Source organism: Dicentrarchus labrax, unplaced genomic scaffold, assembly GCF_905237075.1.
Source record: "Dicentrarchus labrax unplaced genomic scaffold, dlabrax2021, whole genome shotgun sequence".
NCBI lineage: Eukaryota > Metazoa > Chordata > Actinopteri > Moronidae > Dicentrarchus > Dicentrarchus labrax.
Window position 1 is genome coordinate 22384955 of NW_026136711.1, and position 21195 is coordinate 22406149.

A 21195-nucleotide genomic window follows, 5' to 3' on the forward strand; every position below is an offset into this window, starting at 1 on the left:
TGGTGTTAACTGTGGCTTAGCTTGTTAGCTAATTTGCCTTGTTACATGAGAGTAAGAACAGGCGTTCAGGGCACAGAGTGGGACTTAAAAAGGCCCCATTCTTTTAGTACAAGTCAGTGTACAATCAAAATTATTTTGAAGCTATTACTTTAAGGTAAAATAGTTGCATAATGTTTTAAGAGTTGAATAAAGTTGCGTTGGTGAATGGAATAGAGTCACACCTTGTGAACTAAGTAAACAACAGAGGGATTTTTTTTTATACCAGCAGGATATACAGGTAGGACAACGGTTTTATGTCTGTGGCTTCAATGTAATCACTAGTAGAAAATGTAAAGCACTCTACAGGAAGGTTTATGGTCTCTCACTCAGTGTTATCAATGTGAACGTTGGCTACATTTGCTTCATCTTGATTTACATAAAAGCACACACTGCCATTCAAGGCCAGTTTAAGTTGATGGCAGTGAATGCCATCATACATTTTTCTTCCAACCTATGTGAAAGAAAGTGATGAAGACTTCAGTAAGGTGACTAAATTTGAGGATGTAAACACATGTTCCAAATTCAACAGATGAAAAAAACAAAGCAAACGAACAGTGGAGTATTCAAAACCCACATATTGATTATGTTGTGAAGGTATAAGATGGGATTTATTATCCCAGGATCATAAATTCACAGCCATTAAAGTGAGAAGGGCATTCTCAATGAAAAGCATGAACTTTGTACTGAAGGCTAACAGACACTTGGGCTCATCAGGTTCTTATGATAGTGAGTCAGTAGTTTAAACATCCCTGCAGTTGTCAGAAGAATCATGTTATTTACTTTGGAGCACTTGGCTGTGTCAAAAGCAAACTGGATACAGTCAACCACATCTCTGCAGTGCTTTCATCAGTCATGAACAAAACTGGTCAGCCATCAAACAAGTCGTCATTGTAAACGTGGGCAATGGAGTCTGGTTAATATGGTTTGCTCGGCCCCTGGAATCACTGCTTGTTCCCATGATGTTCCTTTAGGAAACGTCTTTATAATTTTGGTAGAGTCAAAGTCATTGCCGGGAAGCGTTGTGTACACAAGAGTGTGTGTGAAGGTCAGTTTAGAGTCACGTGTGACGGCCTGTGGGTGCTCTGGAGAAATGATGATTCCCTTTTTTTGTTTGTCTGTTTTGGGGGTTTTTTGCACACTTTTTATGCCAAATTTGATGGAAACATAATCCATTTAGAGCATGAATATTGGCGTGATGAAACATTTTCTATGCTGATAGAAAATGAAAGCAGCTTGTGACTGAGGAGGAATCATGTGCTGAAAAAAGACTGAAGTGAACATAGAATGAACATAGCGTCTTTGACTGATTTTTGTGGGGAAATTAGCAGATAAAAAAATGAACCATAGAACTCAATAAGAGAAAAATATAAGAAATTAATGAAAAAGATAAGAGTGGTGTGTAGTTTTAAAACACCAATGTAATGAGAAAAAAAAGAAGAATAAATTAGGTGGGATTTGGGAAACTGTTTTTTCTTGTTTTGCATAAAATGTGTGTTAAAAGTGTTATTGTTGAGAGAAAAAACTAGATCAGAGCTAAAAGTGAGCTGTTGAAGCAGTCAGCACTCGTGAGGTGGCCTTTGCTGTTTGCAGTGCCACTGTGTAAACACGATTGTGGAACGCAGGGATTCCAGATGTTGCTCTCAGTCATTAAATGAGCTTCATACTGTGGGCGTTCTGTTCAACGTGTACAATACTCAGTCTCCCCAGAGAGAGGGGAAACTAAAATGTTCTCTGTCATTTATCAGGTTTATAACATCTAGGCCTATAACTATAGCTCCATAATGCTACGCAGCTGCAGATTACAGCTGTGTGTTGACCGTCAAAAACTTAGATTTCCCACATCTAGAGTTTGTTTTTGGTGCAACAAAATCAGTGAAAGTCAGTGAGGGCAGTAATGAAGATGTAGTATCTATCAAGACACTGATGATTCGAATTAGCATATTGTTTTGCACATTGCAGTGAGTAGAACAGGGTTCAGTAACTGCCTTGAAGATATAGTTCCTCTGACTCCTATCAGTCTTTTGGATCAGAATCGGGTTTATTGCCAAGTAGCTTTTCACAGACAAGGAATTTGCCTTGGTAAATTGGAGCATTACAATAAACAGGGAGAAATATAAATAAAGAAAAGCCAATAAAAAGAGACAAAATATACAAATATAAAAATGAGACAGTATGTATGTAATATAATAATGATATTATAATATAACCGTTATTTAAATAAATGAATGAAGAGCTGTATAGTTTGCAGGAATTTGCTAAATATTGTGTATTTGTGTGAAAGTTAACAGTAAAATATAATGATATTGCAATGTGCAAGATAAAAACCAAGTTAATTAATGTAACGCAGAGATTCAGGGTGGGTGGTATGAGGTTTTTGTCCTGGTAGAACCGCAGTCTCGTGCCAGCAGCGTCCCAGATGGTAATGGAGGAGGTGAGGATGGACTCAATGATGGCAGTGTAGAAGTGCACCATCAGGGGAGTCAGACAGAGTGATAGTGGGGCTGGGTTCTTCCAACCGTCTCCACTGTCTTTAGAGGGTTGAGCTCCAGGTTGTTCTGGCTGCACCAGGTCACCGGATATGAAGCAGCATGTGAACTGTTTACCTGTTTTCATGTTCTTTCTAATTGGAATCTGTGCACTAGATGCTAATTGGGTTGAATATGAAGCCAAAGAATAAAAATACTAGAAACTGTGGTGGCTGTGAAACGTACGAAAAACACGAATGCACTTCTAGAGCCAGTGTTTGGTTTGTCCCTCCTGGGCTACTGTAGAAACATGGTGACTGTAGATAATTCTGTCTTAATTCTGGCTTCTCTGCACTGCTTGCTCACCAAATACTCAACTGATTGATTGTTTGAGATCCTTTAAGTCACATGCAAAGCATGAAATATTTCACTGCTTCAGGGTCCTCAGAACAATGGCTCCAACTCTTCAGTGCTCCACATTAAAATCCAAATGTTATATCAGATAAAGAAAGTTTTCCTACAATCAACTAAGAATGCAAGGCAAGACTTTATTACTCCTCCAGTTAATTGATTTCCACTGCATTTTTAACAGCCTTGTCGAAGACTTTTTTCTATCTGGCTAAATAAATCATTTTAGGTCTTTGTAAAGTCAGTTGTTTGGACTCCCAGCCCTCTATCAACAACATAACTGTATTACTGGAAGCTCAAAGCCCCTGAGCAAAGTGCAAAGTCTCTACCCCTTATCCACCACTATCCACTGATCATTACCCTCATCACAGTATCACAGCACCACATCACTGTCTTCAGGGACTTCAGAACAGCTGGATAAAGAGACATTGCTAAGTAATTTCTTGTTCATCTGTTTGGAGATTTGTGTAAATTCCAGTGTATTTGTTAAATTAACTAATGCTTCGCATTCATAGTGTTCAGATTATGTATCTGTATTGGCTCTTAGATGTTAAAATTTGCCGTTTAATTTTACATGTGAACAGCTGTTAAATCTTTTGACACTGCAAAAGAAATACAGCAGTATGTATTGAATGTGCACATTGTTAGAAATGTTAGATTCATATTGTGAATTAGACTTTATTTTTTTCAGTTGTAGCTTTTCTGCTGGCATTCAGAAGGCAAAGTGCAAATATTTTTTCATTTAATTTTATTTAGTTTTGGGAACATTTCATGAAAGCTCATGTTTAATTAGTTTTTTATCACAAACATGAAAAAATAAGCTGAAAGAATTAGTCGATCTCCTAACCATAACTGAGAGTGCTTTTCTTTGTCATACTTAATCATAAATTAAACATCTTCATCATCAAAAAAGAAAAAAGAATGCATCACGTTGAGTTTTTCAATATTTTATGACATTAAACAATGAAATCTGCAGATTACTCAATAGTGAAAATATTCACTATCCACCCTACCCTAGAAACATTTTCACAGTTATTTTTCATGCTTGGTCAATTATATATTTAGCTTTGATGTATTAATTGCTCAGTGGTGCTAGATTAATGCCTACATGTAATGTCTCACATTGCTGTGTTCATACAGGAGTTTGGACGGTTAGGACCAGAGCATGTTTGTGACTGCGCTACTGCTTCTGGTCACTCTTTGTGCCCAGGGAGGAAGTGGCGAGAAGAGAGATGAGGCACAGAGACCTGGCCATGTTTCGGTGGTCATAGTGGGAGGCACAGGTGACCTGGCAAAGAAGTATCTGTGGCAGGGCTTCTTCGAGCTGTACGTTAACCAGGTCAAAGGTGCAAACACCTTTTCCTTTTACGGCGGAGGACTGACACCTACTGACAAGGGCACACCGGTCCTCTTTGAGATCCTGAAGGCGGTGTCCTGCTCAAAGGATGTATCCAAGGAGCGCTGCGCTGTGCTTAAAGACCAGTTCCTGCGGCTCTCACAGTATCGGCAGCTGAAGACCCTAGAGGACTACCAAAATCTGGTCAAGAACATTGAGCAAGAGCTTCAACAAGAGGGTATGACAGAGGCAGGGAGGCTCTTCTACCTCTCAGTGCCAGCCTTTGCATATGCAGATATTGCTGATAACATCAATAGTAGTTGTAGGCCGACCAGCAGGGCGTGGCTGAGAGTGGTGCTAGAGAAACCTTTTGGACACGACTTTAGGAGTGCTCAGGTGCTTGCATCTCAGCTCGGGAACTCCTTAAAGGATGAAGAAATGTACAGAATTGACCATTACCTAGGGAAGCAGGTAAGAGAATCCTACACAGTATGTCCGTGATTCTGTAGTAGAGATGTTTGATTTCATGGTTTGTTTTCTGCTTTTGTGAAAAGGTGGTTGCAAAGATACTTCCATTCAGAGAAGAGCACAAGAAGTTTCTGGATCCCATCTGGAACAAGCAACACATTGAGAGAGTGGAGATTTTATTAAAAGAGACCCTTGATGTGAAAGGTGATTTTAAAAATTGCGCCAATGCTGTTGTAATTAATTATTTTAAGACGATCATTCGTATGTTCATGTACTCCCTTGTCGTTTTGTCTTCAAGGTCGTATTCCCTTCTATGACCAGTACGGGGTGGTCAGAGATGTGCTACAGAACCACTTGACAGAGGTCATGACCCTGTTGACCATGAGACTTCCCCTGAATCTGAGCAGCAGTGAGGAAATCCTGCAAAACAAGCTGCAGATCTTCAGCTCCCTGCTGCCTGTAGGAAAGAACCAAGCTGTTGTCGGCCAGTACCAAGCATACCAAACAGAGGTTCAACAGGAGCTGAATAAGACGAAAGATCATGTCAGTCTCACACCAACATTTGCAGGTGAGGAGTAATAGCTTTTTTTTTTTTTAAATATTATGATTTAATGTATTATTTACTGTTGAATTGTAAAAAAAAAAAAAAGTGATCCTGTTTGTGTATTTCAGCTGTTTTGGCGTACATCGATGATGTCCAGTATGAAGGTGTGCCGATTCTTTTGATCTCAGGGAAGATGTTAGATGAACGGGTGGGATATGCACGCATACTTTTCAAGAATGATGTCTTTTGTCTTCAGAACCACAACAGCGTTCACTGCAAGCCCAAACAAATAGTTTTCCACTTTGGGCATGGCCGTCTTCAATATCCAGCAATCCTTGTGAGTAAGAATTTATTCAAGCCAGTTTCAAAGGACAGTGAATGGAAGGAAGTGACAGAGCATGCAGATGTCGATGTTCTAGGTTTGCCTATTTCAGACTACTATGTGCAAACTCCAACAAAGCCGAGGGAAGCTTATTCAGAACTCATTTCTCACATTTTTGCTGGACACAAGAATAGCTTCATTAGTACTGAAAACTTGCTGGCTTCCTGGGGCTTGTGGACGCCGCTACTCAGTAGCCTCGCCAGCTCTTTCCCCCGCATCTACCCCGGGGGTGCCGACAACGGAGACCTGCTGGACATCCATGTGAAAGGCAGAGAAATTAGCTACAACAGTGAGGTGGTGATAATCAACAATGATCAGATGGGTGGCACGTCAGCAAACGGTTTCCAAGTGATGCAAGGCAAATTTCGTAGTGTTGAGATGGTGTCTGCCTGGTCTGAGGAGCTGGTGAATAGGCTAGCTGCAGACATACAGGAAGCAGCGGAGGCAGCTGTGCACAAGGATGGCGTTTTCCATCTTGCCCTCTCTGGTGGGTCCTCTCCTTTAGCTCTGTACTTCAGGTTGGCCCTGCACCACTTCTCCTTCCCCTGGAGGAAAACCCATGTGTGGATGGTGGACGAGCGCTGCGTACCAATGACCGAACTGGAGTCTAACTTCCACAGCCTGCACGACCATTTACTGCAACACGTGAGGATACCCTATTACAACATCCACCCCATGCCAGTGCAGCTCAACCAGCGTCTATGTGTGGAGGAGGACGGAGGAGCTCTGATGTACGAGAAAGAGGTCAGCAAGTTGGTCAATGGCTCCAGCTTCCACTTTGTGCTGCTGGGAGTCGGCTATGACAGCCACACGGCCTCTCTGTTCCCCGGTAATAAAGTGGATGAACACGGGGAGAGTCTGGTGGCCCTCACAGAGAGCCCCATCAAGCCTCACCAGCGCATGACCCTCACGTTCAGTGCCATTAACCGAGCCCATAAGGTCGCTGTTTTGGTGATGGGCAAAGGCAAGCATGAGCTGATCACCCAGCTGAGCCGAGTGAAGGACAATCCAGACAAATGGCCTGTGACTGGGGTGAAGCCTACTAATGGCAAACTTGTTTGGTATATAGACTATAATGCACTTATAGGATAGGGGTTACATTCCTAACTTTCAATTTATGTTTTTGGAGGTGCTTTAATTGAACAGCTGGTTGGTGGGAAAGAATGTATGAGCCAGGACTTAAAGGACCCGTGGTCTGACACGTCTTAGCTTATTAACCACAAATCATATATACTGCATAGCATTACTGCTGCATATTTCTGATTGATTCCCTACCTTCTAACCAGCAATTACTTAGAGTTTAGAAAAGTACCTGCAGAGACTTGAACTTTGATCCAAATAAGAAATCCATTACAGCTTTCATTGTGTAGTATCGCAGTGGAAAACTTGTAATAGAAAGCTGGTTTAAAACCCAGTCCCTCATTGGTGGATTCATGTGCTTGTAAGAAAACATACATTAGACACTGTGAAAAGAACTCTTACATCAATGGGACTGCTGTTAAGACAACTTAAAAAGGCTCAGATAGCGGATGTGGAGTTTTCCAACACATGAATTCACCCACAAGAGTTGCAGCTAAATTTCAACTTTAAAGATCAATCAGAAGCTTTGAAAATGTGTTTGCAGGAATGTTAAGCATTTGTAATTTGTTGTTAATAAGTAAAAACCAACTTATACGGTCCTTTATTTTCCTGACAGTTCAAACCTCATTCAAATCTTTTTCTGTGTGTGTGTGTGTGTGTGGGGGGGGTGTGGGTGTGGGTGTGGGTGTGTGTGAAATGCATATACAGACTTTATATAGTTTATCTAAGCCTAATGATGTGTGAGATGAGTGAAAATCGAATAGACACATGAAGTATACATATCTGCAGTTTACAAAGTACAGGGTATGTACGGTGGCAGTACATGAATATTTGATAAACAAGTTCCAACAAACACAAAGATTTATTTGCGAACAGTCCAGGGTGTTTGTACAATCTCAGGTGAATTTGTGAATTTGCAGCTGTGTAATCTACACTTCTTGATTGTATGTTTTCTATTATTGAGTGGCGGTGACCCACTGAATGTGACTGGTCCCACATGTTTGTGTGATAATAGATATATATAGAAATATGAACATTTGTTATTGAAATATTTCAGGTAATTCAAAGAAATTTGGTGCTTCACTAAAAAAAATGCACATTCCTGACTTAAACACATCACATTAACATTCCATGTATTTTATCTGATCTTCAGTTGCTTTTTATAGATAGAGTCCAAACAAGAGCAGTTTTATTTCAATTTAGGTTGATTTATATACCATATTTAAATAAGGGGGTTGTTACTGACATTCAGCAGTCAAAAACAAGTAAAGAACAAGCTGAAAAGAGACATAAAAAGTGTCTGTGATGTATCTTCACTACATCGACGAAATATTCTTCCCATTCATTGTAAGGTAAGCATCACATCGGCAAAACAGGCTTTTTGTCGTAGGCCACAGGAATATTTATTTCCTGCATTTTGAAGTGTTTTGATTTTCTTCCCATAAGTATAATTTTCTTGTTGTTTGAAAAATTTGGCTCATTAGGTGTGGAAGATGATTTGTGATTAATACATATGATATGAAGAGTAATAATTCATTCTGGCTGTGTGAATCAGTTATATCGCTACTCGTGGAAATTGAAAAGAGCAGGTAAAAATAATCTACAAGTTGCACTGGCTGGACTTTCCAGTTTATTGTTTTCTAACTAACCTTCTTAAGGGGATCACTTTTGTTCTGAAACAGCATCTGCACTTTTTTTAAATATTACAACCTGGACAGCCTAGTTTCATCAATATAAAGCATTTGCCTTTTCAATTTTCCTGCTATGGTTTGTGTAATGTAGCTTTACTTTTCCAATGAGATAAATACCACTTTCAGTACTGTATACAGACATCTGTTTTTGTATAATTAAACACCGAATCTACTGTGTAAAGTACATAGTTATTAGCAAATAAAACACATCTAAATGTCCATGAACAAATAAAAAGCAGTTATGACAATTGATTAAACATCTGCGTTGTGGTATTTGTTTTTTAGTGGAAAGTGAGCTTTAAAACGTGAAGAGGATTAAGTCACTTTCCCCCTTTTTTCTTTTTTCTTCCCATGGTTTTTAGTTACGAGCTGCTGGTGGCATGGAAACCACATGAAATCTTAATATGTGGAGTATCCGATTACAATGTGGGGACAGCTGGACTGCTTTATCGCTCATTGTTTCTGCTCTGGTCTGTGACAGACAGCCTGTTAGTCAACCAGAGTCCTCCTCGCACCGTGAAAAAACCTGAACAGACACAAGCAGGTGTTATTCCTTTGAACTGAAAATTCAGCGTATGAATGGTTTTATAGGGAATTAACTTCACCTGTACTGAAAATAGAAGCGACTGTTAGAATAAGGGACATGTAGTACAGCTCAGGGGTGGTTTTGGCCTGTGAATATAAATATACAATTCATTCTGATGCTGCAGTTTCTCTATAGACCTTAATAACAACAGACAGTCTTTTTCTTACACATGCTGCTGCTGTCAGAGTCAGGATGGCAGTGCATAATCCTTGTCCGCACGTCAGCAGCCCGAACACATGATAGGCAGCCCACAAGCTCTGAGGAACCGGTTCTATTAATGTGAATATCACTGAAAAACCTATTGAAAGAGATCTAGATATTAATCCTTTTTCTTTGTGCCATCTGTGCCGTGTCTTATTGATCATATGTAAAATACTGTTTAAAAATGTGTCGGATGTGATGAGATCTACCTGAAGCTATGAAGGACAAGGCGATGGAGGCCGACAGGTTGTTCAGAAGAGGTTGCCTGCAGTATCTTGAGGATTTTGGCCTTTTTAAACAAAACAAACATCATGATTATTAACGGCACGTTCCCCCTCTTGTACAAATGACCCACAAGCCTCGATGCCATCACCTTTGTCCTACTTACCTTCCCATGACGTAGAACTGAGGGACCAGAACAAGTGCCGTGAACACTGCATTCACTATCTGACTACAAATGGAACATCAATAAAACATAAATTAACATCCAGGGTATTTTCTTTCTATCAAATTTAAACAGAAAAGATTAAAAAGACTAGAAACAACAACAGCACTTACAACTTTAATCTCTGATTCTTCGGTATCCATCTGCTGCTATGATACGCCATGAAGATTAGCATGTAGAGGAACATGGATGTTGCACATTCAGGCACACGTTTGCTGTTAACACTGTACCTGATAGCTGAAGAACTGCCAGCAGCTCCACATGTGAGCAGGAGGAAGGATTGTGTTTCACGCTGCACATGCACAGAGACGTCTGTTGCATGTTGAAAGCCCAACATCTGCACACAAATTTAAACTTAAAGATTAAGATTGTTTTTGGTATTAAAAGGTGCGATTATAAGATGTAAGAAGAGCACCCTGTACAGAGGTTTTCATCTCAACAGGAAGGGAATAGTTTCCTCATATTATGTGTAAATAAAGTGTTGTTCCGCCCTCCAGTGCTCCTCCTCTGTATGTGTCTGAAAGAGCAACAGCCAGCAACATATCACCCCTGCCCCATATTGACACACAATGAAACACCCCACCCTTTATCTTTAAATCTGTTCTCTTGTCCATACTCAAGCTGTAGAGTCTTCTAGAGAGTCAAGTAAACATCCAACATGCCTGTCGACTACAGCGGGACGTGGGACATTAGCAGCAATGTCAATTTTGAGGGCTACATGGTGGCACTTGGTAAGTCACTGGATCTTTTTAAAGAAAGAAAATACACACTGATATTTGAGTGTTTTCTTAAATTAAATGTGTAATTATAATATGAGGGAAATATTTTTGTATAGTAAACTGAGCCGTTTATCTGTAGTGAATATATTCACAGCATCATTTATGTGAATTAATGTGCATTTTATTTTTGTCAATGACCTGGAGAGTGAGTGGAAGTTGAGTGTAAATTAGTTTTCGGACCAAAGCGTGATGATAGACGTAGAAGCAGGGTAAAGTTCCTCTCATTTTGGCACGCAGGCATTGATTTTGCAACACGCAAGATTGCCTCGATGTTGAAGCCCCAGAAAGTGATTAAACAAGATGGAGACTGTTTCTCAATCAGGACGTTCACTACGTTCAGAAACTACGAGTGTTCATTCAAAATTGGAGAAGAGTTCACAGAGGTGACTAAAGGGATGGACAACAGGTTATGCAAGGTAATGTTTCAGTGATCATTACCACACAAATATAAGAAAATAAAAGCCTTTTTCATACAGATCCGTGCATACACCAGCCTGTTTTCTACCATTCTTATATATGTAGTTTGCTGCATTTTCTTCCTTTATCAGACTGTGGTCCACTGGGAAAATGATAGGCTGGTGTGTGTACAGAAAGGAGAAAAGAAGAACCGAGGATGGACTCACTGGATTCAGGGTGACGAGCTTCATCTGGTACGCAGTTCATATACAGTGTTTACACAGTGTTTATACAGTATATATATATATATTAGTGTTTGTGGCTCTCCTGATTTGTCATATGTTATGCAGATTTCTAGTATTTTGTCATGCACGTGGAAAATTATAAATATTCACGCTCTCCCCTGAAAACAGATACAACAATTCAATCAATGATATACTTACTTACAATTGTTTTTTTTTCTTTTTACAAACATAAGTTATATTGTAAAGTTTTACAACTTGTTGTTTTCTCTCTTCAGGAACTTACTTGTGAGGATAAAGTCTGCAAGCAAATTTATAAAAGGACTCTGTGATCTTTAAGACCATTTCAGACTTAATTCACACATCAAATGGACAACTTAATTAAAAAAAAGCATGTCATTTGAATATTATAACGTGTTGTTCAATCAACGGGTTAAATGTGTGTTTTTAACATTGCAGTACCTCCTCCGGACCACACGATGATGCTATAAAAGTTGTACATTAAATAAAATAATTAAACACAAGCAGTTGTTGGTTTGTTGGTAAATTTGTGCCGCGAGTTTTCATTTTGAGCTAACTGTTAGCTTCAGCTGAAATATGTGTTTACAAAGTTGTCCCCAGCATTGTTAACGAACTTACTTAACTGCAGTCATTGTAAGTAATCTCCTTTTGTTCCGGTGGCCGAACAAAACCTTTCTTCACAAGAAAATGTCCGTAGATAAAGAGGAGGCGCACCAGGTGAGAGCTTTAATTTGATCTTATGTGACAGCTCGTCAGGTGTGGCGAATATTATCGTTACCTAGCTAGTTAAAGCTAACTAACGGTTACACAGCCGTTGGTTACAGTTGGACGCCGTTAGCGACACGTTGGTGCATTTTAATCTGATGTTAATGGTTTTAATTTCAGAGGTTAATCTGATGTTAATGGTTTTAATTTCAGAGGTTAAAGGCTGCGGTGCATTATACTGTGAGTCGCATTTGTCAGAAGATGGGAGAAGACTACCGGAGGGAGTTCAGCCGACAAGTGATCGCAGCCATAGCCGAGACAGCAGTGAGACAATGTGGTGGGTGTCAGCGAGGATACTCACATATATTACATTATAACTTTCAGACAGACTGTTGTCAAGTGTACAGCGTCTACTTATCAATCTAACGTTAGTATGTCTTGCTGTTTGGATAGAGATTAAATTGTGCGTATTTCTTTTTCTAGATTGGTTCAATAAAATAAGTTTTGTTCAGTGTTATTTGTCCAACAGAGGGAGTCAACGTCCAGCTCTATTCAATACAAAGGGGCTTTATTGGCATGGAAACAGACGTTTAACAGTGAAGCCAAAGCAAGTATCAAATATATACAGACTGGTAAAAATATCATCACCAAATCTTCAGTGATTTTAAGGGGTGTAAGAAAACTTAGAAATATACACAGTAGTATATCTCAGGATTTTAAACACTGAATTTGTAAAAATAATAATAATATGTATGATTGCCCAAAAAAACAAAACAAAACATAATACAGACTCAATTGTATTAAAAGGTCCCTAAAATATCAGGACAACTCATCTCTTGGTAATTTTCACTGGTCAACTCAAAAATCATCCAAATTGCTCAGTCACAAGTGGTAGTGCTGTGCATTGAATATAGTCTGAAATACTCAAAGTATGTCACATAGTCAGGGGTCCTCAGTTTACTCAATGATACAAAAAAGGGTCCCTTAATGGAAAAGGTTAGGAAACACTGGTCTAGGTCACTCACTGTCCCTCAGGTTGTGGCATGTTAATACATATTAGGCAGCAAAATATGTCCTGTCTCCTCCTCCTCTTTATAAATGTAACATATTATAACAACACATCATTACAAAGCATAACTTATACAACCCAGCAGCAGATCCAGTCACACGAATCAACTGAGTTACTGGTTTATTGGGTACATTTGTACATTTTGTCCAATCCAATAATAGCTCTGAAACAATAATGTAATATAAAGCTCTATGGTTACATTGAATTGTCGTGTTTACGAGTTTTCTCAAGTGTTTTTCCAGAACTTCACACAGTTGTTTACCAGCATGCATCTTGGTACAATAGTTGGTCTCAATCAGCATCAGCTCAGTCTACCATTACTACAGTACTGAGGTATCCTGTTGCTCTGAGGGTTTAAAGACGTTGACAATGTAATCACATTAGCCCTGGTTTGAGTTGCAACACAGGAACCTGGCTGAACCTTGTCACCTCATTTACTGTCAGCACAAAATGTCCCCAAAAATAGTTCAAAAAAACAAACACAGGAGACCCGCTCTACCTGAAACGTGTCAGTGTAACTTTGTAACTTCTGTTATGATTTGACGCTATACAAATAAAGTTGCATTGAAAAATTTTATTGAATAGAAATAAATCAGAAATCCTGCCTTGTGCTTCAATATTTTATTTTTAACCTATTTTGCGAAGTTATCCCAAAATGCAAAGTAAATCCAGTAATGTAATACAAAAAGTGTGTTTATATACCATACACACATGTAAAGGGTAGCTACTACTGTAATTCATACAGACGTACAGCAGTGCGACACAACCCTGTCTTCTGCATTTGACCACAACATACTAACCACTTCACATTGTATGCTCCATCCATCTCTGGCAATCTGCAGATATATCCAGGCAGCATTCAGTACATCGTTACCACACATAATGTACTCCTCTCCGTCTCCCGGCCAACTCTTGTGTCTGGCTGAGTTAATGTTTGAATATAAAAACTTCTTCCAAAGATCTGCTCATTTATATAGATTATATGAAACTGAATAGCAAATGTTGATGCAATATGTTCAAATTAGTGAATTGGCATCTACTTAAATTTTATTTTATTAAAAATGATGTAAAAATGTGTAAGAAAAGCAGCGTTTTGGTGGTTGAGAGTGAAAAAAGTGAATTTGGAAATAAGTGGTCACTGAATTAATTTATCCATCCAATTTAGTCCAGATAAACTCCCGCTGTGTTGACTGTGTGAAGAATGTATATGTGTAACTAACTACAAAGTATTTTAATATTCTGAGCCCTTATGTATGTAAATAGAGGTGAACAAAATATTTGAAATAATGTTCAATATAATTCCATTTCATAATTGCCACAGGTCAGTCTAAAGTAAACATCCAACTGTTCTTTTTCCCCAGATATATTTGCTAAAGACCTGGAGGCCTTTGCCAGGTAAGAATCTTTTATTTTGTAACCATATTAGCAGATAAATTAACCCTGAACTTTCTTGTACTTTAGCCAAAATACCTGAGTAGATCTTTTGTTCAATTGTCTTAATCCAGCATATAGGAGTATAATCTCTTAACTCTCTAATTTCAGGCATGCTAAAAGAAGTACTGTGTCTACAGAAGATGTGAAGCTCGTAGCCCGTCGCAGTACTGCACTAGTGAGTTATTTCATTGTCAGACAGGAATTGTACAGAGTTTATGTCCTATATGTATGTGTGTAATAATGTATGAGCCACCTTTCATCCTCCATAATACTGGAACTGTGTAGGGGTATATATTCTACAGCAGACAGCAAATTGAATGTTTAATTTGCCTTTATTTATTTCAGTCCATCTACATACAAAATAAAAGCGAGGAACTGAACCAGGAGCAGAGGGATTTGAAAAAGAAGAGTACTGGGAAGAGGAAGAGCAGAGACACTGAGGAGGAGGAAAGCAGACAATAAGGACAAGACACAGGCAGGCCCTGCAGTGTCTCACTTGTACCCAACATTCAAATAAACATGAAGGCTGACTAATACATGACAGTGAGTTCAGTGTCATAAAGGTGCCATAATCATTCTTTCATGGGAAAAATGCATTTCAACTTTAAACTAACCTACAGCATAAGATCTTATGTCACATTACAGTAGTTTTATTTTACACTTTCTGCAGATTTCTGACCGTTATCTGTCCTGGGATCTGCTGATGCAATGTCAAAATGTAGTGCATTTGGCACTGGTTTGACATTCAATACAAATGTATGAACAAATACAAATGTAGGTAATTTTTTTTTTTAAAAAGCACTGTCAAAGTGACACTGACTACAAAAATCTTCTATTAAGATTATTATTAATAATTAAATATTTTGGTAAACCTCAAATGGACTTAAGACTGTCAGGCAAACTATCCATAATGTACACCCAGTGACCACTTTATTAGGTACACGTGCAATCTAATGCAATCCAATACACCTGCCATAATGTCTACTTTTATAACATACTGGAGTGCATTATTCAGGTTTCTCTAATATTCTTCCCCTCTTTGTGTACATAAATAGGGACGGAAACAGAATAAATCAGAAAAACCTCAATATACTGTAGCCCCGAAAGTAAAACATCACCTAAGACTATGAACTCAGTATTAAACCTAATTAAATTCACAAATTTCAATGTCAAAGCAGTCATATTACAAACTTAATAAAATTACCATTTGTAGCAGAACAGTTGGATTAAACTGCAAGACTGTACAGGCGTACCTAATAAAGTGGCCACTGAATATATAAGGCAATGTAAAAATCCCCATCACTAATTCCACAGCTCAGCAATGTGCCATTAGTTCTTACTACTTTAGCCAAATTAGATTTTTTATTTTTATTTTTTTAACATTGCTTGTGAGGTGATGCCACATTACTGAGCTCATATGTTAAAGTTCAAATAAAGACAGTGATTCCCCAAGAACTTCCCTCTAAAAGTAGCTGTGAAGAATAAAAAGGAATAATTCACTCTGACAAGCCATCAAAAGCAGCAAAAAGACAGGTACTACCCCATGTCATGTCTGAGAAGGCCACACACTGAAAGTGTTGGAACTTCCGTCTTCGTCCTTCAGAACAGACTTCAGTCAGGGTTCAAACGGAGACCTCGACCAGCAGAGCCCAAGGTCCCTAGATATGTGAATCGAATTAGATGTTTTTTTATTTGACAAACTGACTCAAGTAATATCAACTAAGCATCTATTCAAATGAACTTTATTAGAGAACTCCCTTCATTTGACATGTTTTAAAACACCCCACAAACAACAAGAGCTACTGGGAACCATTGGACACACCACTCCACGTTCTCACACTATCACTCGCGTCCCCCAGAGTCTTCAGCAGGTGTCATCCACATCAAGTACACACTTACAGATCAGTTCAATAACATGAAAGCACACACCATACAGCATTCAAATCAGATAATATAAGCAATACAAATATTCATCACAACATTCCACTACATTTTGATATTTCTGCACTTGATCGACATACTTAAGAGTAAGGAAAAACTTGCAAAGATTAAAAAAAAAAAATCTTGAAGTATTAATTAATGAATGTCCATGTTAGGGGAGGCGCTCGTAGCATCTGCAGCTTCCACTCACACACTCAAAAAGCAGTCAAATTGGGCTCTTTCACCGCACAACCAGTCCGTTTCACGCGTCTCTCCGTTCGCTCACTCATCGCTTCACTCTTCGCCACAAGCCATCCTCAATCGCACTCATCAGTTCTTAAAATGTCAGTTGCGCAGTTCTTTCCATTTAAAAGTGGATAAAAGTGAAAACACCCACCGTCTCTTAGAACATGCGGAGTGAAGCCGTTCTTTGATGGCATAGCATTTACAGGTGGGAAGAGGGAGAATGATACCGATATCACCCCAAGAATGCTGCCAAAGAGGAACTTCCTCACAGGAAAATGGAAGAGAGGTGAACTGCAGAAGAGATTTCAATGAAGGCTTTTCCACAGAACTTGACTGCAAATAAAAGTTGCACTTAAAACATTTAGGTTTCAACCAGATTCTTCCCAATGCAAGATTGCCTTTTAAATCGATGACAAAGCCAGATAATGGTGAACCACAAACATTCATGCATTTTCAAAATGGTTATCACATTTCACAATACATGCATTAGAGAATCCAGTTGAAATGGATACAAACAAATGAGACGTCAAAAATAGCACTTTAGTCGGACATCCTGGTAAACAACTCACTTCAACACTTTCTAAATTAAATCTTTAGCATTTTTTCCAAATGTACAAAACATCTTCCACAAAAGTGTTAAGTTTTCAGATACGCATCAACACCAGAAATAAATTCTTGAAAAGACTCATCTTTGTCACAATACTTACCATACAAACATTTAACTTACATACCCCACCCAGATGACTTTGACTCCATACTGGACCCAAAACCTGAGCTAAACCCACTCCCACTGGTTGTAGAGTTTGACCCTGTTCCCCAGCCAAGACTGGCTGAGCTGGTGCCGTAGTTGCTGTTGCCTGTACTGAAAGACTGACTCTGGTCCCTACTAGAGCTTGTTCCACTTGAGGTACTGCCTGATGTGGATGTCTGCTGTTGGCTAGCCAGCATACCCATCATCCCCCAACTACTCTGCAGAGCAGCCTGAGCAGCAGCCATCATAGCTGGGTTCAGACTGAAGGAACCAAAATTAGCCAGACTACTGTTAGTGCTGCTTCCTAACCCACTACGGCTGCTACCAAATGCTTGAGCTCCAAAACCATTCCCAAATCGTGTTGTACGATCAAACTGCCTATTTCCATGTTTGGGCTCAGCATTTGAGATGTGAACACTGACACCTTTGATTATTAGGTCCTCTCCACAGAGAGACTGGGCAACCTGTGAGGGGGGAAAAAAAGACACAAATTAGGTCATCTGGGAAGTGGAACGGCTACAACAGGAAGTCCTTTCTACACATTTAACTAACCCTTTACCTGATCATCTGCAAATGTTACAAAGGCAAAAGCACGGAATGGCTTGGGGATGAAGACATCTGTGACTTCTCCATACTGCATAAAGAATTGCCGGAGGTCATCTGTGGTCATGTCCTCTGTGCAACGACCTACAAACACTTTCCGGCTCCTCAGTGGCTCATCTGGACCTTGCTGTTAACAGGAGGGGATGCAATGTAAGAAATAAAACAAGTTACAGAGTGTTGAAAATAAATGCGTACATAGTTTTAATTCCCGTAATGTGTGGGTATGCGCATGGACATTACCAGATTCACCTTCGAGTTAGGGAGCTTGCAGTCACACCATCTGCCGTCAATCATATGGCGCTGGGAGATCACCTTTTCTTGAGCCTCATACTCTGTGAACCTCACAAAGCCAAATCCTTTAGAGTTTCCGGTCTTGGCATCTCGTTTTACCTGAGACAAGACACAAATATCGAGTGATGAACATCAACTGTGACCACATGCAACACCAAGAAATGTGTATTTTATTAACGTTACCAATGTTATACCTGAACCATGATGACTTCTCCAAATGTGCTAAAGTAGTCTTTAAGGTCCTGCTCAGTTGTTTTCCAAGGAAGACCCAGTACAATCAGATCAGATGTCTTCATGTCCCCTCTCTTCATTTTCACAGCTGATGATGCATCGATTTCCTCCATTTTCCTTTTGTTGTCTAAAATATGAACAAGACAGAGAAATCGTATTTTAACCTGACAGACGGCCATGAGATCGTGACTCTCTCTGCTTTTACCGCGCTGACTTTGTAAATAACTGCCAAGACCAAAGCTGTACAAGAGCAAAATATACAAATCAGTATTTTCAGTTTGTTGCCATTGTCTAAAAAAAACTTAACATTTTTTGTTGGTGTGAATATTTGTCCATGGACTACATATAATGCATAATATATACTACAGACAGGTTGCTTTAAAAATCAATAGCAAATGGATCCTAACATGTTTGTCCTTCATATCAATGATTATGCTGTTGACAGTTATGCATAATTTATTGGGTCTATCTAGCTGAAAACTAAAGTGCTATATTACAACACCCCTACAGAAAATCCTCCTTTAAGGAGGTGTCAACAGCTTTAAGGTAATTTGAGAATCTGTACTTGGAAGTCCTGATGAATTGTATAGCATTACACTCAGGTGTCATTACAAACGCCTCCTGGTATAATTTAATACAACACCAAAAAAAAACCATATAACCTCCACTGATGTGACATTTAGCTGGGCAGCTGACCCCTACATTAACTGTACAGAAACCATTGGTCTTTGTTTTGTTAATTTTATGAATGGGTTTTTGGTGGGCGTGGACAAACAACTCGTCGTGTCTATTTTCAGTGCGCGCTGAAGCCACATCATGAATTATAAATAACGTTACATCTCGTCACCTGTTCGGACAAAGTGTAAAGTCACAAAGACAAGTGAATGCAAAGTGCTCATATCTACCTTTTGGATAGTTGACCACGTACACGACATTTCCCCATCCGTTTTCTGGAGCGTGTAGGATCCCCTCCACCAGACGCACTCCTCGCATGCACTGGGACACGGGGCTCCTGAACCGTAGGCCACACGCCCCTGGAAACTGAGCTGCCACTGTTGAAAGGAGAACCGTGCCGTCGTCCTCGGATGGGATCTCCATGGGCTCCTCGTTTTCCTCCTCCGCCACTCGAATATAAACTTCGGCCATTTTGCCCCGCTCAAAAAATAAATAAATAAAAAATAAAACTCCTTTCTTGGATCAAAACAATGCTAAAAGTTAGCCGTTAGCTGCCCTTAGCCGATGTTGCTAACAAGACTGAATGAGTCAGGCTAATTGTTTGGATATACTTGAGGAAAAGACGTCTCAAGGCGAAATACCATAACAAAAAAATAGCGTACGGGTGGAATGAACTTTTGTATAATTTAATAAACAGTACCCCGCTCCTCCTGCGTTAACGGACGTGCACCGACCTCACGGTTTCCTTTGTTCGTTGGGACGGGGGAGCTGTGTCGTCAACACTGGACGACGACCGTTCAACTGCCGCTAACCGAAAACTGCGTACTGTCCCTGTAACTACTACAAAACAACGTCCTCGTAGTGGCTTGCGCGGGCCGATGAAGTTATCCGACTTCAACAAAACGCTTGCCTCGTCCCAAATGTAGAGAAAGAAACACAGAAGGGAATATATATATATATATATATTTTGTTCCACGAGGCGAAAGAGAGACCCAGATGTCAGGCCTACCAAAATGGCATTATCTCAGCAAACGGGAACTACGTCATTAGAGTGGACGGTTTCATTTCATGGCGGGTAATGTGTATAGATTGTGTCGTTGATGTAGACCGTAATTTAATCATTCGTAAGTACATATTAGTAAAAACACATTTACTGGTATATTATGTGTTCTATTTCGTACATAATGTAATACAACTCAATAAATTGTATTGTTTATAATTTTGATTTCGCTCCCCCTCCCCCCGTGACGGAGTATAGTGGGTCAGTCCAGTGTGTCCACTACAGCAGCTTCCGTTAGTTTGTTGTTACGTTGGCTGGTAGTGATGGGAAGATGGCGGTTTACGTTGGTCGCACACAATGAAGACACCTTAACACACATCCCAGAGAAAGAGCTTTAAAGTTGAGCCTGTATTCACAATGTCATTTCTGTTTTACCCGGTTTTTCAGTCACTGACTCCGTAGTTGTCAGGGCGAATGTAAATGTAAAACATTAATTGTAAAGTAGAATCAGTCTCTTGGGTTAGCTTGGTCTGGAAATAAGACAATTTGATGTGTAACAGAAGCTGACATGAGACCTATCTTTACATCCTCACTGTCATTTAGTTTTTGTTGTTGTTGATTTCTGTAATGTGCAAAGGAAGCTGGCATTTGTTTGTTTTTACTATAAATTAAATTGCAAGTCTGAGCTCAGTCCGAGACGTTAATAAAGTTTGACAGAGGATGTTATTTTTAATTTATTTTACAGTCTAAAAAAAATCTACCTGTAAACGTGTTCTAATGCCAACCCAATTTATTGGTATGTACTTGTATATAAAAAACTGATATATGCTAAATCAAACATTAAATAGCAGTACAATACAGTTATAGTTAAATAGTCAACCCGTGAGAATGAGTTTTAATTTAGATATATAGATATGTGTAATCTGTGTAGTATTTTATAGGGCTGGTTTGTCTGACAATGAAAGACACCTTGTTGTAACAGTACCGGTATATGGTAGTGAAAATAGGAGTAGTAGAGACCACCACCACCAAACTGTAATTCATTAACCAGTCCAGTGTTATAAATGTTAGGTAGATTTTGTTCGGGTCTATGGAGAAACCATACCAACCTGAATGACACCAATCTAGTAATGTATAGGAAACTTTTACACACTCTTCCAAACACAACTAAATATACAAAGTAGTTT

General features: G+C 39.3%; 5 protein-coding genes across 8 annotated transcripts in view; 3 read left to right on the forward strand and 2 right to left on the reverse strand.

Annotated features, from left to right (window-relative positions):
• Positions 1 to 7321, forward strand: part of h6pd (hexose-6-phosphate dehydrogenase (glucose 1-dehydrogenase)) — an 8640-nt gene extending 1319 nt beyond the window's left edge. Inside the window, exons 1-5 of one of the 2 annotated variants that reach the window (XM_051413835.1) lie at positions 2272 to 3347; positions 4053 to 4719; positions 4803 to 4920; positions 5015 to 5284; positions 5389 to 7321. In XM_051413835.1, coding sequence (XP_051269795.1) covers positions 4078 to 4719; positions 4803 to 4920; positions 5015 to 5284; positions 5389 to 6734 — 2376 coding nt within the window. In that variant the 5' untranslated portion in view covers positions 2272 to 3347; positions 4053 to 4077 and the 3' untranslated portion in view covers positions 6735 to 7321. Of the gene's footprint in view, positions 1 to 2271; positions 3348 to 4052; positions 4720 to 4802; positions 4921 to 5014; positions 5285 to 5388 lie in introns of those variants that run through there. The other variant, XM_051413836.1, reaches the window with a different exon arrangement.
• A 244-nt stretch (positions 7322 to 7565) lies between these two features.
• Positions 7566 to 10074, reverse strand: LOC127371169 (uncharacterized). The gene is made up of 6 exons (XM_051413839.1): positions 9759 to 10074; positions 9589 to 9651; positions 9410 to 9489; positions 9167 to 9297; positions 9019 to 9085; positions 7566 to 8939 (listed from the first exon to the last, which is right to left on the reverse strand). The coding sequence occupies exons 1-6, from the start codon at positions 9980 to 9982 to the stop codon at positions 8860 to 8862; spliced, it is 645 nt and encodes a 214-aa protein (XP_051269799.1). The 5' UTR covers positions 9983 to 10074; the 3' UTR covers positions 7566 to 8859.
• Positions 10075 to 10188: 114 nt separating this feature from the next.
• On the forward strand, positions 10189 to 11586 carry rbp7b (retinol binding protein 7b, cellular). The gene is made up of 4 exons (XM_051413840.1): positions 10189 to 10376; positions 10662 to 10840; positions 10973 to 11074; positions 11341 to 11586. The coding sequence occupies exons 1-4, from the start codon at positions 10304 to 10306 to the stop codon at positions 11392 to 11394; spliced, it is 408 nt and encodes a 135-aa protein (XP_051269800.1). The 5' UTR covers positions 10189 to 10303; the 3' UTR covers positions 11395 to 11586.
• Positions 11587 to 11650: 64 nt separating this feature from the next.
• On the forward strand, positions 11651 to 14827 carry cenps (centromere protein S). The gene is made up of 5 exons (XM_051413841.1): positions 11651 to 11800; positions 12002 to 12125; positions 14219 to 14252; positions 14400 to 14466; positions 14637 to 14827. Exons 1-5 carry the CDS (start codon positions 11771 to 11773, stop codon positions 14751 to 14753), a joined length of 372 nt encoding a protein of 123 aa, XP_051269801.1. The 5' UTR covers positions 11651 to 11770; the 3' UTR covers positions 14754 to 14827.
• Positions 14605 to 20034, reverse strand: tardbpb (TAR DNA binding protein b). Of its 3 annotated transcripts, XR_007886366.1 has the most exons (6): positions 19239 to 20034; positions 18297 to 18460; positions 18052 to 18201; positions 17768 to 17938; positions 16609 to 17672; positions 14605 to 15949 (listed from the first exon to the last, which is right to left on the reverse strand). XR_007886366.1 is itself a non-coding variant. In XM_051413838.1 (5 exons), the coding sequence occupies exons 1-5, from the start codon at positions 19477 to 19479 to the stop codon at positions 17181 to 17183; spliced, it is 1209 nt and encodes a 402-aa protein (XP_051269798.1). In that variant the 5' UTR covers positions 19480 to 20034; the 3' UTR covers positions 16018 to 17180. The 3 variants fall into 3 exon arrangements, 2 of the variants coding, with proteins under 2 accessions (XP_051269798.1, XP_051269797.1); XM_051413838.1 differs by lacking the exon at positions 14605 to 15949 and having other exon boundaries at positions 16018 to 17672; positions 18061 to 18201; XM_051413837.1 differs by lacking the exon at positions 14605 to 15949 and having other exon boundaries at positions 16018 to 17672.
• Positions 20035 to 21195: the final 1161 nt, after the last annotated feature.

Bases quoted from the DNA above. Each gene is read 5' to 3' on its own strand.
- LOC127371169 (XM_051413839.1), bottom strand. From the start codon at position 9,982: ATGTTGGGCTTTCAACATGCAACAGACGTCTCTGTGCATGTGCAGCGT. The intron at 9,298-9,409 runs GTAGATCTCATC...CTCTTTCAATAG, and splicing joins CTTGTCCTTCATAGCTTCAG to GTTTTTCAGTGATATTCACA. The intron at 8,940-9,018 runs GTGAAGTTAATT...GTGTCTGTTCAG, and splicing joins CGCTTCTATTTTCAGTACAG to GTTTTTTCACGGTGCGAGGA.
- cenps (XM_051413841.1), top strand. From the start codon at position 11,771: ATGTCCGTAGATAAAGAGGAGGCGCACCAG. The intron at 11,801-12,001 runs GTGAGAGCTTTA...TTTTAATTTCAG, and splicing joins ATAAAGAGGAGGCGCACCAG to AGGTTAAAGGCTGCGGTGCA. The intron at 12,126-14,218 runs GTGGGTGTCAGC...CTTTTTCCCCAG, and splicing joins GACAGCAGTGAGACAATGTG to ATATATTTGCTAAAGACCTG.
- rbp7b (XM_051413840.1), top strand. From the start codon at position 10,304: ATGCCTGTCGACTACAGCGGGACGTGGGACATTAGCAGCAATGTCAAT. The intron at 10,377-10,661 runs GTAAGTCACTGG...TTTGGCACGCAG, and splicing joins GGGCTACATGGTGGCACTTG to GCATTGATTTTGCAACACGC. The intron at 10,841-10,972 runs GTAATGTTTCAG...TTCCTTTATCAG, and splicing joins TGGACAACAGGTTATGCAAG to ACTGTGGTCCACTGGGAAAA.
- tardbpb (XM_051413837.1), bottom strand. From the start codon at position 19,479: ATGGCCGAAGTTTATATTCGAGTGGCGGAGGAGGAAAACGAGGAGCCC. The intron at 18,461-19,238 runs GTAGATATGAGC...TTCATATTTTAG, and splicing joins CGTGGTCAACTATCCAAAAG to ACAACAAAAGGAAAATGGAG. The intron at 17,939-18,051 runs GTAATGTCCATG...TCCTGTTAACAG, and splicing joins CTAACTCGAAGGTGAATCTG to CAAGGTCCAGATGAGCCACT.